Genomic DNA, 16598 nt, shown 5'->3' with positions numbered 1-16598 from the left:
TTTGCGGTGACCCCTTAAGGAAAAGGAGAGTTTGGGGTTGCTTCGATCCCTGGTTTAGAATGGTTTGCTGCAGCTTCGTGGATGTTAGGATTGCTCTGTTCTCAGAGGCCTGTGATACTCTGATGTATGGAGACTTCGCAGTATCCTGAAAGCAGGCAAAAATAATAGTGTCCTCAGAGACCAGGTCGCAGGCACTGTTTTTTTTTTTTTTTAAATGTCTAGTTATCAGTTTTTGAACATATTCTTTCTGTTTCCATTTTTCCTTCCCTCTCTAATTCCTGGCCTTACCATCACGTGTAGAGGGTGCTTATTAGCCTAACATTATGAATAAAAATAACACCTCCCTCAAGAATCCAGCAATGCTACCAAACAGAAAACCGCCAGAGTTTCTGGAGGCCACTAGAAATAGTTGGAAATGCCTTCTGCTGCAAGATGTTCTATCACCGAGACTGGCCCCACGAGGTGACTTCAAGGTCATCAGGTTTAGCCTCCCCGTTCAGTCCTGGTGTCCTACTCCACCAACCGCGACAGCAAATTGAAGACGATATTGATAAGGAGTGAAGACAGTGTTCATGAGGAGGACTTGGCCATGCATATTTTAACTTCTCTTCAGCTTTTTCAAGTACATCTGTCCAACAGCCAAATACTGTTTCCCGCGCTCTGTTGTTTCCCTGGACATCAGAGATTTACCAGTCAGGCGTCTACACATAGGCAGGTGGGGACAAATACTCTTGACCACGAAAACTGCTTTAGGCTAATGCCATTAACAAAGTCCCTGTGGAATGTATAGTAAAAGCCTTTACACTGGACATCGTCTTCGGCTTAAATATTCTACTTTCAGGAATTTGTGCTGAAGGAATAAGCAGGTAATGTCTGTGCGAGGCGTCCACTGAACGTTACGCTTTTATCTAAGCAACAGCCTGGGGTTCAGCCTGGGGTTCAGTCTGGGCTCCACTTTTCACTAGTGTCACCTTGTTTGTGTCACTCAGCTTCTCTGCCATATCCATAAAAAGGACCGGTAATTGTCCCTGCCTCATAAGGTTTTTACTGTCGTGAGAAATAAATGACAATACATAAAAGATGCTTAGGATAGTTTCTGGCTCTTATTGCTTGTTCCTAATAATAGGAAAATTGGACATAGCCTACATATTCATTGATTTACTAGGACAAAATCTGGTGTGTTTTAAAGATACTCACACATTAAAAGAAAAACAATCAGCTTGCATAATAATGTATTAAGTATGAGTGCTGAATAACTATATACCAAAAGGTTAACTTTTTGTGTGTGTGTGGGGGGGGGGATAATGCAAGTATTGACCACCATTTTCCCTCTAGATCATTGCTGTTTTATGAATTTTCTACAAAGGAAATGTATAGTATAGTAAAAGCTGTCCTTTAACCATTTCAGAATAATAACAACGGCCAACATTTATTGAGAGCTTACAACAAAGATCAGGTTTGTATACACACGCATATGTGTATGTGTATACACATCCATTGCTCACAGTAACTATATGAAGCAGATGCTATGATTATCATCTCCGTTTTACACATTAGGAAACTGAGGCACAGACAGCTGAAGTGCCTCAAATCCTCTCTCTCGTAAGTAGTAGAGGTGGGATTTGAACCCAGGCTGTCTGACTCAGGGCCTATATTTGTAGGCTAGGTACTCTTTTTGTATGATTTTAGTAACTCAAAAGAGCAGTGAGCTGGAACACCCACAACAGTGACCTAGTCGATCACACCGTTTAAAGGAAGTGCATGAAGGGCACCTCTCCTTCCTTGTATGTTTGTTGCCAACTAATGTATAAATGGAGGGTTCTCAGGTCTCCAGCTTTCTTCTTAGTTATCTTGCTTAGTAGTAAATGTGGGGAGAGTATATCAGACGAGGTAGGAAAATTGACTTTTCTATGTATCCCTTAAAAAGAGTGCATTGACTTTACATTAACTAAACTGGAAATAGTTTGTATTTTTTCAAATCATCAGCTGAAATAGTTGAGAAGAAACATACACATTTTTCACTGTCATGTTACTCAGATAGTCCTCAGAGCAGCGGCTGGGGACCCGGAGTGAGTCTTCTCATCTCTTTCAGATATGCAGAAGACAAGTTAGTAATGCATAGGAACAAAGTGAGCTTACACCCTGCAAATACGTAGGATTCAATATATTTAGTTCCAGGAGGAAAAATGTGTAGAGCAAAGTTTTCCCTTCAGTTCAGAGTACGTGATTACCGCGATCAAAGGCATCACAAGGCAACAGTGGATTTTCAGCAATTGTCTATTTCTATTCTAGAATTTCCACTTCTGTGCACGCCACTGAATTACGATTGATGGCTTTTTGTGTGTCTTTTGAGGATGAAAATTGGGTGTCTCAGTGTAATAATTTTACATTAGAAAATAATATCTTAAATCTGATGGCCGCAACCACATTATCAACCACAATAATTTTTGAGTATCATCCATCTTCATCATTTAATAACCAAGCTGATAATTTACTAGCAGACCAAGCTGGCTAACTCAGGCTGTCAGGACTTCTCTGTTCCTGGATGCCACCAGCAGTCATCCATCTCTGAAACTGAAATACTGCAGTTTAGACAGTGCATTACTCAGAGGCAACTAATTAAGTTTGAGGAGTTTCTGGAGTTATTACATCATTGGACAAAGTCTCTGAAAGCCAGAAGGAATAGCCCATCACCATCCGGATAAGTTGCCACCGTAAACCTCCCAGAATGCCATTGGGAGCTGAAATTCATCTGTTCTCAGGGGTTATTCTTGATCACTTTTCTGGAAGGGGCTGAACTTCCTGAAAAGTCCCAGAAGCCGGAAAAGGGATTTCTTTTTCGCTGCCTTGCTGTTGCTTACTTTCCCCTCTAGCAAAACTAATACAACCCGTCAGTGGGAGGATCTGTTCGCTAGTGAGCCAGTCTGGGCTCATCTTGCTTGTATGGCTCATCTCGCCATCAGGGAAATGGTGGGTATGGTTTGTAGAAGTAGCTCAGGGATTTGGTCCTGGGCAGGATTTGTCACCTTCAAGCCTAGGACACATCAACTTTGGTCTAACGGCTAATAAAGGCTCACAATTCATCTCAATTGGCTACGTGGGTCTTGGATTTGATCGCACCACAACAACTGCTTGTTAGAAACTCGAGGTATTTAGATTATTCATATTTTCCTCAACTCAAAAATGTGAGCTGATTCCGGGTTCTAAACCAGAAATCGTGTTGTAGGAGTTGAGAGGCAAGGTCAAACCAAATGGCACACCTAGATTTGTTTTCCAAAAGCACATGGAATTTTTTTTTAATCCTCTCTTCTTCCCACTGTTCTCTCTTGTCTCTTCTGTTCCCCAGGCAATACGTGTAATATTTCCATTATTACGGTTTCAGAACTATGCATTTTTGTTGTTAAAAATGAATGTATATTAATTATTCTACCACACAGCGTGTTTCTTATTACATACCAAACTCAAGTCTGTACTCAGAATATAATTTTTATAAAGTAATGAACGACCCTTCCATCGCCCCCCAGAACTAAAATTTTAAATTTCGATATAATTGAGAGGTCCCACCACTGTCACTGGGAACTTTTTCATTCTCTTTGGAAATGTTAAGTTCCTGTTTTTCAGTAAGGTTCTGTTTTCTACAGAAAAACTGCAGCTGTAGTCAGGGAAAGGCAGTCATCAGATAGTGTCGTTCCAGTGGTTATCTGGAGCCCAGGCTTTCTTCCTGACTGCTTCTAACTGGTTGATTATCTGCAGACCCTAACGTGCCAACTTCAAGTATGGCTAGCTGACGACAAAAGCCCAAAGATAAACTCTCTTGGAAAAACTACTTTTGGACTCACAAATATGCTTTTCATTTTGCGTGAACTTTGGGCGGCGTGTGGATGTTGGTGTGACTCACAGGCCTGCACTTCTCCGCGACGTGGGTCACCGTCCATACCCTGCCAGAGGACTGGCACTTGTTTATGAGACCAGCCTTGCTCTGCTTCTAAGCTGTGTTTGAGAAATGAGGTCCTTGTGTCTGCTGTGAGGAACACGCTGAGAGCCTGGGAGCTCTGGAATCCTGCCAGTTGCTGAGTTAAGAGTACAAACGCAGGGAGCCAGGAACCTTGGAAGGCCAGGGAACTGGCCAGCACATTCTCAGGCTCCGTTCCTTCATGCTTCTCTCTCCCCTGTTGTTTTTCAGGTAGTGAAGCTGATTTTAGCTCTTCGAGCAGCACTGGCAGCATTTCCGCTCCTGAGGTCCATATGTCTGCTGCAGGAAGCAAGCGGTCTTCTTTTTCACGCAAGTAGGCACTGTCTCCTGCTCTGTAATTATTAAAATGCTTTACACAGGTCACTTAACCTGTACTTTCTGTAGAACGACTTGGATTACTGTTCATTTGTATTTTATTATTTTTCATTGAGCGGTGTGTGTGTGTTTTTAACAGTGATTTGAAGTTGGTACTTTTCCCTGCTCTACCTGTGTGGTCACGTGACTTGGCTTATGTTCGTCCACCCACGGCTGTCTCTCATCCAGTCTTTGGCTCCGTGTTCACTCTTTCTCTCCTCTTTCTCTTTTCCTCACTCACTTGTGTTTTCATCTGGGTATCAAGCTAGTCTCTCACATCTCACCCTGCCTCCCCTTTGTGAGTCTGTCGTCTCTCGCCTGTGTAAACCCTGAATTCACCTTCTTTCCTCTAGCTGAGCTTTTTATTCTTTTTATTTTTGTGAAAGAAGCCCTGTGACCTTCTAGCCACCTCCAACATTCACTTGGGGAAGGAGTGAAGGGAGTATGAAGTTCACAGGCATAGGTGGCCACCACTGAAAGAGGCAGTAGCTCAGTGTGTGGGGCTCTGGAGCCAGGCTCCCTTGGGTTGAATGCCAGCTCCACCACCTACAGGCTGTGTGGCCCCGAGCAAGTTGTTGCTTAACTTCTCTATGCCTCAGCTGCCTCATCTGTAAAATAGGGTTATAGTCATACCTACCTCATAGGGATTAAATTGGTTGACACATGTATGTAAAGTGTGGGATCAGTGCTTAGAGCATAGTAAGCATCAACAAATGTTCACCACGGGTGCTGTTTGGGTCAGGGAAAAGAAGGGCTGTAGGGAAGTGGGAGTTCAATTTGGCAGGACAGGTTATAAGTACCAGGATTCTCTGCTACCAGCAGTGGCTTTATTTAGTCATTCAACAAATATTTATTGAGCATCTACTATGAGAAGCGTGGAGATATGGCAGTAAACAGAACTCCATGAAAATTATATTCATCCTAGTAGGGAAGGAAAGACGATTAGATAGATAGATAGATAGATAGATAGATAGATAGATAGATAGATAGATAATAGATAGATAAATTTAAAAAGGGCAGGGAAAGGATATAGAGATTAATGGGGTGTGGGGCATATTTTCCTTAGGCCGGTTCCAGGGGACGTCTGTGATGAGGCGAGCTCTGTACAGGGACCTGAACAAAGCGCTGGAGTGAACCAGAGGATACTTGGGGATGACTTTGGTTAAGTCCCTTCACTGTCCTGGGCCACAGTGTTCACATTTGTAAAGAAGAGGTTGGACTACAGGACTTTCTAAGGTCCCGTCCTGGAGGAAAACTGTTTAGTTTCTAAAAGCTTGTATTTCTAAGAGTCAACAAGCAAATATTTCTCATTTCTCTTGGGTGAGCAGGAGCTTTGGCTGTTGTTTATAAAGGGACCTGAGATCTAAGTGTACAGTTTGTTAAAAACAAAGCCGAAGCCAAACCTGTAACAAAAAAGAGAAGCACACAGTGAGAAAACACAATTTCTCTATTCCCAAACATCATCTGTTTTGGAAATAAAGTGCCTCTGGGATCACAGACCATGAATAAAAACAGTCTCCATATAAATCAGATGTGGCGTGCTCTGAGAATAAACCATTTATCTAAAATATTCAAGAAATTAGCACATACCTGTGGTACAAGGTATCAAAGAACAGAGAAGCAAAATAAAAACGAAAGGGCCTGAAGAAGCCAATTTTATTTTTTTATTTTATTCATAGATTTTTACTGCCTGTAGGTCATGTCTTACAAACCTAGATGATAGTTTGAAGACCTCACTTTTGTAATCTTCTCCATGTTGTGACTTAAGACATCATTTCAAAGTTCAAGTCATTTCAGCCACAAACTTTCTCTTGTGTCCTAGCGCTCTACCATTATTTTTTCGAATGTCCATAACTCTTACTTCCTCCTCAAATATCTTTTATTCTCTCGGGGAAAGTCTATCCACCAAACCACCCAAGTACATAGAACATTTAGGCCTATATAATCATGTGGCTTTACTCTTAATTATGCCTTCTTTTTTAATTTTTATTTTTCAATTAGAGTTAACATTCAATATTATTTTATATTAGTTTCAGGTGTACAGCATAATGTTTAGATATTGGTATAATTTACAAAATGGTCCCCTCAATTAGTCTAGTACCCACCTGGCAATATATATAGCTATTACAGTATTATTGACTACATTCCCTATGCTGTACTTCACATCTCCCTGACTATTTTGTAACTACTAATTCGTACTTGTTAATCCCTTCCCCTTTTTCACCCGGTCCCCTAACTGCCTACACATCTGGCAGTCATTAGTGTGTTCTCTGTATCTATCAGTCTGTTTCTGTTTTGAAGACGCCAATTTTATTAAGCATTTCAAAGGAATTTGTGTTTGCAGTTAAATTCCAAAGTAATGTCAATAATACTGAGTGATCTAGAGAAACTATTCTAGTCTGGAATCCATGATTTCTCTAAGTGATTAAAAATCGGTGTGTTAAATATAAAATAGCTAAACATAAATCTGTGCAAATTAGATACATGCTTAATAGATGGAAAGTTGAAATTGGCAATGTCCCATTCATTATCCTCACTTTTTCTTATCTCACTCACGCACAGAGAACCATCAGTAGATTTCTGTGGTGGAGTTTCTCAGGCATTTCACATAATCTTTGTGTTCCTCAGGACCCTTAGGATGCCACAGCTTGCGATCCTTTTAACTGGTTTGCTGTTCCTATAATAAATGACTTTTCTCTGTGGAGAGTTAGTTCCTGGGAGGAAGAATGGTGGATATATTCGATAAAGGGGTGGAGTTGGTGAGAATACTTTTGACGGGATTTTAAAAACAAAACTTTCAAGATTTTCCCAGTGATCTCTTCTTAGAGAAGGCCAAGTCTGCTGATATTTCCGAAGAATTTTCTTTTTTAAATTAAAACACTAATCTGATCAGAGGCAGACAGAAGTGTGAAGGAAAAACAAAAGCTTGGGATTTGGAGTCACACAGACCTGGACTTGAGTTCACCTTCCATTGTTTATTAGCTGTTTGACTTGGAGGTCTGAGCCTCTGTTTCATACTCTGGAAAATGGGGTGATAATGGCATCTGCCTCACTGAGCGAAGTAAGCTGAATTATACACACACACATACAAATATATAAATACTTATATAAATATTATATAAATATAATTTCTATAAATAAATATATAAAATAAATATTTTTTATATGAAAAATATGTACTTCAGTGGCTTGGTAGGTAGACTTTCCTCAAAAGAATAAATAGTTTACAAAATATATAAAACTAAAAATAAATCTATAAAAATGTATATCAATAGTAAATATATAAACATGTATATTTAGCACGGTGTTCAGAACCGAGTAAAAGGTCCAATAAATGCTTGTTTTAGCCAGTAGTGGACAGGATACCGCTGCTGCTGTTGATAGCACTATGAGTGGTGATGGTTATGGTGACAGTGATCACATTAGTTTGCCACAGATTAGGTGGCTTAAACAACAAACATTTACTTTCTCGCAGTCTTGGAGGCTATTAGCACGAGATCACGGTGTCAGCCGGACTGGCTTCTAGGCCTGAATCCTTCCTCGGCTTGTAGATGGCCATCTTGTCCCTGTTTCTTCACAGCCTTTTTTCTGTGCCTGTCTGTGTCCACATTTTCTCTTCTAATAAGGATACTACTCAAATTGGATTAGGATCCACCCCGACGGCCTAATTTTAACTTAATTACATTTTTTAAAGCGCTGTTTCCAACTATGCACATTCTTAGGTACAAGGGGTTAAGGAGTCAACCTATGCATTTGGGAGGGATGCGATTCGGCCTTTAACAGTGATCATGGTGACAGTGACGCTGCAGGGATGATGCTGATGGTAGTGATGGTGACATTACTTGGGTAAAGGGCAACGGCTGGGGAATAGAAACTCCTCGTGAGGATCCCGTTTTCTTTCTCCCTTTCTCTCACTTTCCATTTAGTGAGTTAGGTTTTGAGGAAGGAGTGGGGTCAGCAGGGCTCTTTGTCCTCTCTATGGACTGCATGCACCCTTCGCCACTAGACCAAGGAGTCTAGGGTGGGCTGACGAGGGTTTGTCTGTTCACAGCCGTGAACAATATGGAATCCTGGCTTCTCCATTTAAAAACGTTTTATCATCATCCACAATGACTTTGTACCCAGAATGTTAGCATTTGAACTAAATTAAATGTAAGGAACAGAACTGATATTTTTATGTATGTCGTTTTTGTTTGTGAGCTATTACGAGCAGTCTCATAACTCATTTCCTGAAACGTATTTGAATACCTGATTGTGCCTTAAGTAATGCTTAATATCTTAAGAGGTTTTGCTTTATTCTGTGTAACAGATGAATTCTTTCACAGTCTGCTCATTTAATTTAATTTGTGTCTTAATATACGTACCACACTAAAGAAGTCAGTGGTGAATCCCTCAGGTAATAATAACCACATACCTAGCCATGGCCTAATACACCTGTTTACAAGCCTAAAACAATGTAGTCATTTGTGTCAAGTAGGAGACATTTCTGTGAAGTTAAAATACCTAGATTTAATTCCCAGTTCAGATATGTTCTTGGACCAGTTACTTTTTTCCTAAGCCTCAGTTACTTCACATACTTCACATAACATGAAAGGGAGATAATAATTGTATCAGCTTTATAGTGGGGTGGTCAGAATTAAGTGGAACTGTTCATAAAGCATCTGGAATGGGACTAGGGTCACAGAAGGTCCTCAGTGAAGGTTAACTCAGAATAGAATGCCTCAGGTCAAAATTAGTGATAGTTCCGTACTTTCTCTCCTAACTTGTAAGGGTTACTCCTCCAAATTTCTCACAGGCACATTAAGAAATAGGCCGATTGGTGCCAGACTTAGAAGTGAAGCATGGAGAAGCAAATCCAAACCAGAGTACATGTTCTTTTCAGCTACTCCTGAAGTCCTGCCCACCACTGGGCTGCTGAAGTCGGTTTGTCACAAAGCCATCAGCCCATCTGTTCCATATAAAGCGTCCCCTTTCCATGAAAAGGAGGCAGAGTCCACTCGAATGATTTCAAAAGGAAAGACCTTTTTAACTTTAGAATATGGTGATGTTTCATTTATGTGTGATGTACTGGGTTGATGGCTAGTTGAAATGATATTTGATTTTAAATAAGTAATTGTGATTTTGGAGCCAAGTACATCCACAAACACACACATTCACATTCACGTTTACACACTTTTCTCAGTTGTCATTAAAATCACAGAGGAGATTATCAAAAAGGAGTAAGTACTGATATATGAAAGGTACATTGTTCCCTTTCATTTTCTTATAATAAAGTCATTAGAAGATTTTCCTGACGCAGCACTATTGTCCTATTTTAACATTTTCAAGATGCCTCCTTACACTAGTGGGTGTCAGATCTCTGGAACTAGAGTAACAGTAAGTCTAAACAAGTTTATCCTGTAATAGTACCCTACAGTCGAATTGCCCTTAACAGCTTCTTGAATGCACTCACATGCGTTCTTTGATTTTCACATCAACTCTGTGAGGAAGACAGGATAGGTTACTTACTATATACCGTACCCATGTATTAAGCGGCTTACTTACTTACCTAAGTTCCTAGTAAGTGGCGGTGGCAGGCCTTACGCTCGGTTTTTCCATTTAGCAGTCATTGAGAGAGCACCTAGCATGTCCCGGGCATTAGTGGGGATGTAAAAAAAAAAAAGCGCAGGCTGTGTTCCTGCCCTCAGGACACCCTGGTCCACTGGGGAAGACGAGTGTGTAGTTGTGTTGCGGTGCGATGTTTCACAGTAGAGGTTCACACGGAATGTTAGGAGGCACCAAGGAGTGGTACCTATACCAGCCGAGGAGGGAAAGAATCCAGAGAAGGCTGCCCAGAGTAGGCTCCCATTAGTTTCAAAGTAGGAGGGAGCCAGAGGCTTAGGGTAGGGAGCAGGGGAACGTTTTAGGCGCAGTGTAAGTTCGAAAGTATAAAGATGATGGATCATCAGGAAACCGTAAGTCACGTGGAATGCTGGAATAGAGGGCGGAGGACGGAGCGGCAGAGGAGAGGGGCCGGACAGCGGTGGGATTGGACCCGTCGGCCGTTTTTAGGAATCTGGCCTTCTTTCTGGAGGCAGTGGAGGAGCCGTTAAATGGCTTTGAAAAGGCAGTGACATTCCAGTTCCATTTCAGAAAGGCCACTCCAGCCGCAGGGTCGGCCTCCTTGCCGGAGGGGGCAAGACGAGGAGCCAGGGCACGAAGAGGGTGCTGTTAACCACATTTCCGAAGTTTAAATGATAAAGGTTGTGCTAAGTCGTTGGGGAGAAAGAAAAGGAAAAATATATATATTTGGTTAAAATTATCGACTTGACACTGAACATTTTTGTGGGCTGTTTATCTGTCCCATTTTCTCCTTCTTTATGGTCAAACCTTTCTTCCCCATCCTCCAAATGAACCAACCACCTTACCTGAACCAAACCCAAGGATTTTTAAGCTGAATCAGGTGTACTGGAACAAAAACCACATCTTCAAAACAGCCTCCAAAATGAACCCAAACCAAATCAATGCTCTACATGATTTGTATTCCTAGCAGGCAGTTGGGTTTAATCCAAAACAAGCTTTGTGGTCAGAAACAATTTGAAAGAGCAGCAAAGGGCAAGGTTGCCCGTGCCAGCGATACAGGAGAGAAAATACCGGGCAGGTGGGAGGAAGGCTGCGCGTAAGGACAGTTTGCACTAATGATTACATTGTCCCTTTCAACTCTTTGAATTGGATGTCCTTAGTAGTGTTGTGGTGCAATCAAATTTAAGACCCACGGAGCCAACTGAGATGAATTGTGACCCTTTATTAGCCGGCCGGCGACTGATTCTCCCCACTAGAGAATCAGCCCCGAGCTCCCAAAAGAGGCAGTTTATAAAGCCTAAAACAAGCAAACAGATTACAGAAGCAGAAGATGACCCTTAGCAGATCTGGTTAACATCAATCAAGCAAGCAGACTGCCACACCCCGGTTAACAGAATCAGAAGTAAATCCTTAATGCTGGCTCACTGGAAAATTTTCCACCCTTCATAGTAGTCAGTCACTAGCTTTAGAAGGAGTAAAGCGTTAGCATCAGGCAGACCCAAGGATTTTAACTTTTTTTTTTTTTTTTTCATGCTTTGCCCCCAGTCGAGGTCCTCATGGGCGAAGTAATGGAGTTTCGTCGCACAAGTCTGGCAACAGCCCTCCGTCCCCACGGGAAAAGGACCTCCTGTCTGTGCTGTGCCGGAACCAACTGAGCCCCGTCAGCATGCACCCCGGTTATGCACCTTCTTCCCCAAGTAGCAGCAACTCTGGCTCCTACAAAGGAAGTGACTGCAGCCCCATCATGAGGTGAGTGCTGTGTGCGTGTTCCGGTTCATGGGTCTTCATTTGTCCTACTTGGTAAGTTTTATTAAAAAAAAAAAAAAGAGTCACTTAACTCCTGATCCACCGCCTTGCTCTGCCGGCGGACACCGCTCTTTCCTTTCCTACACTTAGCTAACTGTGCAAGGGCTGCCACAGAAAGCACGGAAGCCACGGTCTCTGACAAGGGTCAGCAGTCCAGTGGCGACCGAGTAGGGAGGAAAGTGGCTCAGAGGCGGGAGGCGGGTCCTGCCGGTTCCCTAAGGACAGGGCAGAGCGACGCGTTCATTTGTGCAGACACCAGACACTTGTTGAGCAGCGAGTTGCACCAGGTGCCGCGTGAAGTGCTGGGGACAGACGGGTGAACAGCAGAGACCGTCCCTGCGCCTGCCACCCGGGAAGGGGGATGTTTTCATCGAATGACACGTTAAGATTATCCTGCAAGTATATGTGTGTGTAACAGGGTGGCAAGGGCGTCCAACTCAATCTGGAGGGGTCCAGGGAGGCCTCTCAGAGAAAGTGAAGTTGGAATGAGATCTAAGGGTCAGATGGGGACTTAGTCCGTGGGGGGTGGGGCTGGGGAGGAGGAAAGAAAGAACTGCTCATCCAGACGGGCTGTGACTAGCGTGGAGCACGGTTGGGCTGGGCATGGCCTCAGGCCACCGGGCTAGAGTGCAGGCACCTGCGGAACAGGGCAAACGCAGTGCCTTGGCCGGGTCCAGAGTCAGGGAGGAAGTCGCCGCCCCTCTCCTCCAGCTCTCTGCCTCTGGGCCTCCCGTCCCTCTTCCTCGATTCTCGGGCAGCAGGGATGCTTGGCTCTCGGCCTGGACCGAGAGGGGCCCGGATTCCAGCTGGGGGTGTTTTGGAAAACACCAGGCCCCTCTCTTGCAGAATGCGCTCTTGTCGTGTCCTTGCTCCCCTCAAAAAGAAGGAAACTGGCCACCGAGTCTGCGCCCTCCCCTCAGGGGCCGATTGCAGAACAATTCGATTTCAAGGAATAACAATTGGGACCTTAGGGGCACATTGTGTGGAAAGTTAGGTCATCTGGCTCCCTTCTTCCCCTCCCGCCTGCCCCCACGTCATTGTCCTGTAGCACAGCAGCTTGTTACTCTGAACTGACAGGCAGGCCCATGGACAATTGTGCATTATTTTGTATGAGATCATTCCGAAGCCATAGGAAAATCCTCCCTCTCCCCACGTCCTCCACAAACACCCCCCTCCCCCCATAATCTTCCAAGGAATGAACAACCTAAGATTGGCAGGTATGACAACCCACCCCGCGCTGTGGTCACACATTACTGAGGTTTAAGACCCCCCCCCTACAGCTATCATTTCTTCTCAAACCGTTCGCTGTGCCTTAACTGTTCTTTTTTATATACAAAGAAACAGGGCAAAAATTAACATTTCGCAACTTGGATCGTTGCAGGCGTTCTGGAAGGTACATGTCCTGCGGTGAAAATCATGGTGTCAAACCCCCAAACCCAGAGCAGTACTTGACCCCTCTGCAGCAGAAAGAGGTGACAGTGAGGCACCTGAGGACCAAGCTGAAGGAGTCTGAGCGCCGACTCCACGAGAGGTGACTCCGCGTTCCCCGCACGTGACGGTTTAGGACAGTTTCTTTTTCTACGAAATGAACTGTGAACTCACACTATAGAAAACTAGAATGGAAGAAATGCGATTTCATTCACTTTTTGTCATATTTCTTAAATCTCTCAAAAGAGCCATTTGCATAATCCTGCGTGATTTTGTTATGTCAGGAGTTCAAGAGACCCTCCTAGGTGAGAGGGACCTTCCGCTCTTTCTGGGTGTGTACGGCTTTGCCTTTGCCGTGAGTTGGGTGTGCGCCTGACTATTTTTAAATGGCAGGAACTCTTGCAGGAACAATCCATACTTCAGCAGAATGGCCTGCGCACAGTGAGCCGCCCTCAAATGCTGTTTAACTCTGCGAGAGAGTGATTGGCTGTGTGCATTGTGATTCTTGCGAGCTATTTCTGGGCTGAAGGAAGAGGTTCATTATTCTTGGCCAAGTGCTAAGATAAAAAAAAAAAAAAAGAAAAGAAAAAAGAAAACAAAACACAGTCCATGCTTAAGAGATTTTATCTTGGAGAGAAAAGACCTTTGACACCTTAGAGCAGGCCAGATTCTCTGATTAACGGTTTTCCCCTGGAACAATTTAGGGTGGATGAGCAGAATTCTGAGCCAGGTAGCTACGAACCCAGGTAATGGGTGCCATGAGTCCCCTGCTTTCTGGAAGTCTTTGGTTTATGATTTGAAGAACCAATGGGGGTTCAAGCAGTCATGGGAGGGAGGTAGGAAAGCAGTGAAACTGGAAAGTATTCAAGCCTAAACTTAAAGAAGCCAGGTTAACATCTCTTCATATAGATCAGGATCTCAACTACCTGGTCTTCATATCTACTGAGAATATGAAGACATATATTTACATTAACTGTGAAGAAATTATATGTAAGGAAGAATTTTTCAATAAAGATCTTGAAATAGAATCCTGTGAAGGATTTAAGATAATAGGATAGTTTCTTTTCAGTGTAGAATAGATTCAGTATCATCCTACCTGAGGAGATAGAATAATCATCTTTCTCAAAGTCCTTGCAACATGTAACATTTTATGATTAAAAAAATTAATCATCGTTGGAATATGATCAGAACAATTTTGCAACACTAAAACTTATCGGTCTGCCTTCTGTCTTAGATAACTAAAACTGAAATGGACTTTCCTTCCACAAACTGTAGACATATAAAAAGGTAGGCTACAGAGATGAAAGCAGAATAAGAAAATCTAAGGTGTTCAAAATTTCAAATATTAAGCATCGACTAGAGGATAATGCTTGTAAAGTACTTAGTGTAATGTCCGACATATAGTGAGCACTCAAAAAATAATAAAAACAGCAGTAGTGTTTTAAAATTCTGATTCTAGTTACTATTATTATTTTAGCTATTTTACAATCGGGGTTGGGGGGAGCAGCTCAAAACTGATTTAACCTCTGTGTGTTTCAAATGGAAAAACATGGGCTCTCGGCTGTGCATCAGCATTGCTCGCTGCCTGGGTCAAAGTTGACATTTTTCTTCGCCTTGTCTTCTCACTGTAGGGAAACAGAAATTGTGGAGCTTAAGTCCCAGCTGGCCCGGATGAGAGAAGACTGGATTGAAGAGGAATGCCACCGGGTGGAGGCGCAGTTGGCCCTCAAGGAAGCCAGGAAAGAGATTAAACAGCTCAAGCAGGTCATCGAAACGATGAGGAGCAGCTTGGCTGATAAAGATAAAGGCATTCAGAAATACTTCGTGGACATAAACATTCAGAACAAGAAGCTGGAGTCTCTGCTTCAGAGCATGGAGATGGCCCACAATGGCTCCCTGAGGGATGAACTGTGTCTGGACTTTTCTTGTGATTCCCCAGAGAAGAGCTTCACCCTCAACGCCCCTTTTGGCAAGATGGCAGACGGGCTGTCTCTGGAGGAGCAGGTCACAGAGGGAGGGGCCGACAGCGAGCTGCTGCTGGAAGATAGCTCGGCCAACGGCACAGAGTTGTTTGATGAGATGGTGACAGCCACCGCCACAGAGGCTGGCGACCTGGAGCTTCTTCATTCCACCCCCAGGGCACAGGTCCTTGAGATCTTCCCCATGGCGGTGGGTCATGAGGAGGGCAGCGTGGTGGTGGAGCAGGCAGTGCAGACCGACGTGGTGCCGTTCAGCCCTGCAGTCTCGGAGCTCATTCAGTACGTGCTCAGGCTCCAGGACCCCTGTCCCTCGAGCTCAGCATCCCCTGACGAGTCTGCGGCTGACTCGACAGAAAGCTTCCTGGAGTCCCTCTCAGCGTTAGTGGTTGACTTAACTCCAAGGAATCCAAACTCAGCCATCCTTTTGTCTCCCGTGGAGACCCCATGCCCCACGGTGGATACGGAAGCTTATGAAAACCGCCTCATGAGAGAGCTGGATTTCGCAGGATCCACGGAAGGAGGGTCGGGCGGCCTCGTCGCGCCGGCCCGGGGGGCTGTCGGCCGGCAGTACTGGAGCAGCAGCTTCCTGGTGGATCTCCTGGCCGTGGCCGCCCCCATGGTCCCCACCGTTCTGTGGGCGTTCAGTACTCAGAGGGGGGCCACCGATCCGGTGTACAACATTGGAGCCTTGCTCCGGGGCTGCTGCGTGGTGGCCCTGCATTCGCTGCGCCGTACCGCCTTCCACGTCAGCACCTAGGCGGAAGCGACGGTTCTCGCGCGCCAGTCTGTCCCGTGGTGGCACTGTGCCCAAGGGGCGAGGGAGAAGCGGCAGGTCGACCTAGGACGGTCTGTGTTCTGTCCTGTTACTCCTCGGTATTTGATTTGCACTATGTTTAGTTGAAGCCCATTCACTCTTGAGAACTAGAGGTATCTTCAAAGGCATGGAGACCCGGTTTAAGTCGATGTCCCGCCGGTGTGGTATAGAAAGCATGCTCATGACCCTGCCGTGTCGTCTGAGGTGCCCGTTCTTATCCTAGTGGTTCAGGAAGAGAAAACGCAAAGTTTGCACTTTCGAGACAGCTTCCGTAAGGCTGGCATGTTGTTTCCTTGCTTTGCTTTGTGCCGTTTTAAAATGTGTAATTGTTCCAGCATTCCAATGGTCTTGTGCATAGCAGGGGACTGTAACCAAAAATAAACATGTATTTGTGTAACTGGTTTGAAGAAGTCTTGACTAGTTCTTTAGCGTCTTACTTGGGGTTGATAAGGTTTGAGTGTTTGCCGATTTTTACTAAATGTAGCTCCAAAGTCTTAAAATGGCTTGTTTGTTCTTAACCTGTTAATCGATGAAACCGTATGTAAGTTTACGATGTATTAACTTATTTTTTGCTTATTATAGATAGTGTTTTATTGGAAATTGTTTGTAACCACACACTTCAGCATGATGAAAATAAAGATTAGTGTTTCCAGTGAAATAAACGTTTTATCCTCCTATAAAA

The 16598-nt window shown here is 43.9% G+C and overlaps 1 protein-coding gene across 4 annotated transcripts in view; it reads left to right on the top strand.

The window, feature by feature from the left end:
- Positions 1-16598, top strand: part of SYBU (syntabulin) — a 71199-nt gene extending 54601 nt beyond the window's left edge. For all 4 annotated transcript variants that reach the window (XM_016158974.2, XM_016158973.2, XM_036232976.1 and 1 more), the window contains 4 exons: positions 4184-4286; positions 11435-11638; positions 13077-13226; positions 14755-16598. In XM_016158974.2, the coding sequence (XP_016014460.2) occupies positions 4184-4286; positions 11435-11638; positions 13077-13226; positions 14755-15859 (1562 nt within the window). In that variant the 3' untranslated portion in view covers positions 15860-16598. The remainder of the gene's footprint in view (positions 1-4183; positions 4287-11434; positions 11639-13076; positions 13227-14754) is intronic.

The sequence above is a fragment of the Rousettus aegyptiacus genome, unplaced genomic scaffold (assembly GCF_014176215.1).
Source record: "Rousettus aegyptiacus isolate mRouAeg1 unplaced genomic scaffold, mRouAeg1.p scaffold_m13_p_15, whole genome shotgun sequence".
NCBI lineage: Eukaryota > Metazoa > Chordata > Mammalia > Chiroptera > Pteropodidae > Rousettus > Rousettus aegyptiacus.
This window is presented reverse-complemented; position numbering and strand designations above follow the sequence as displayed.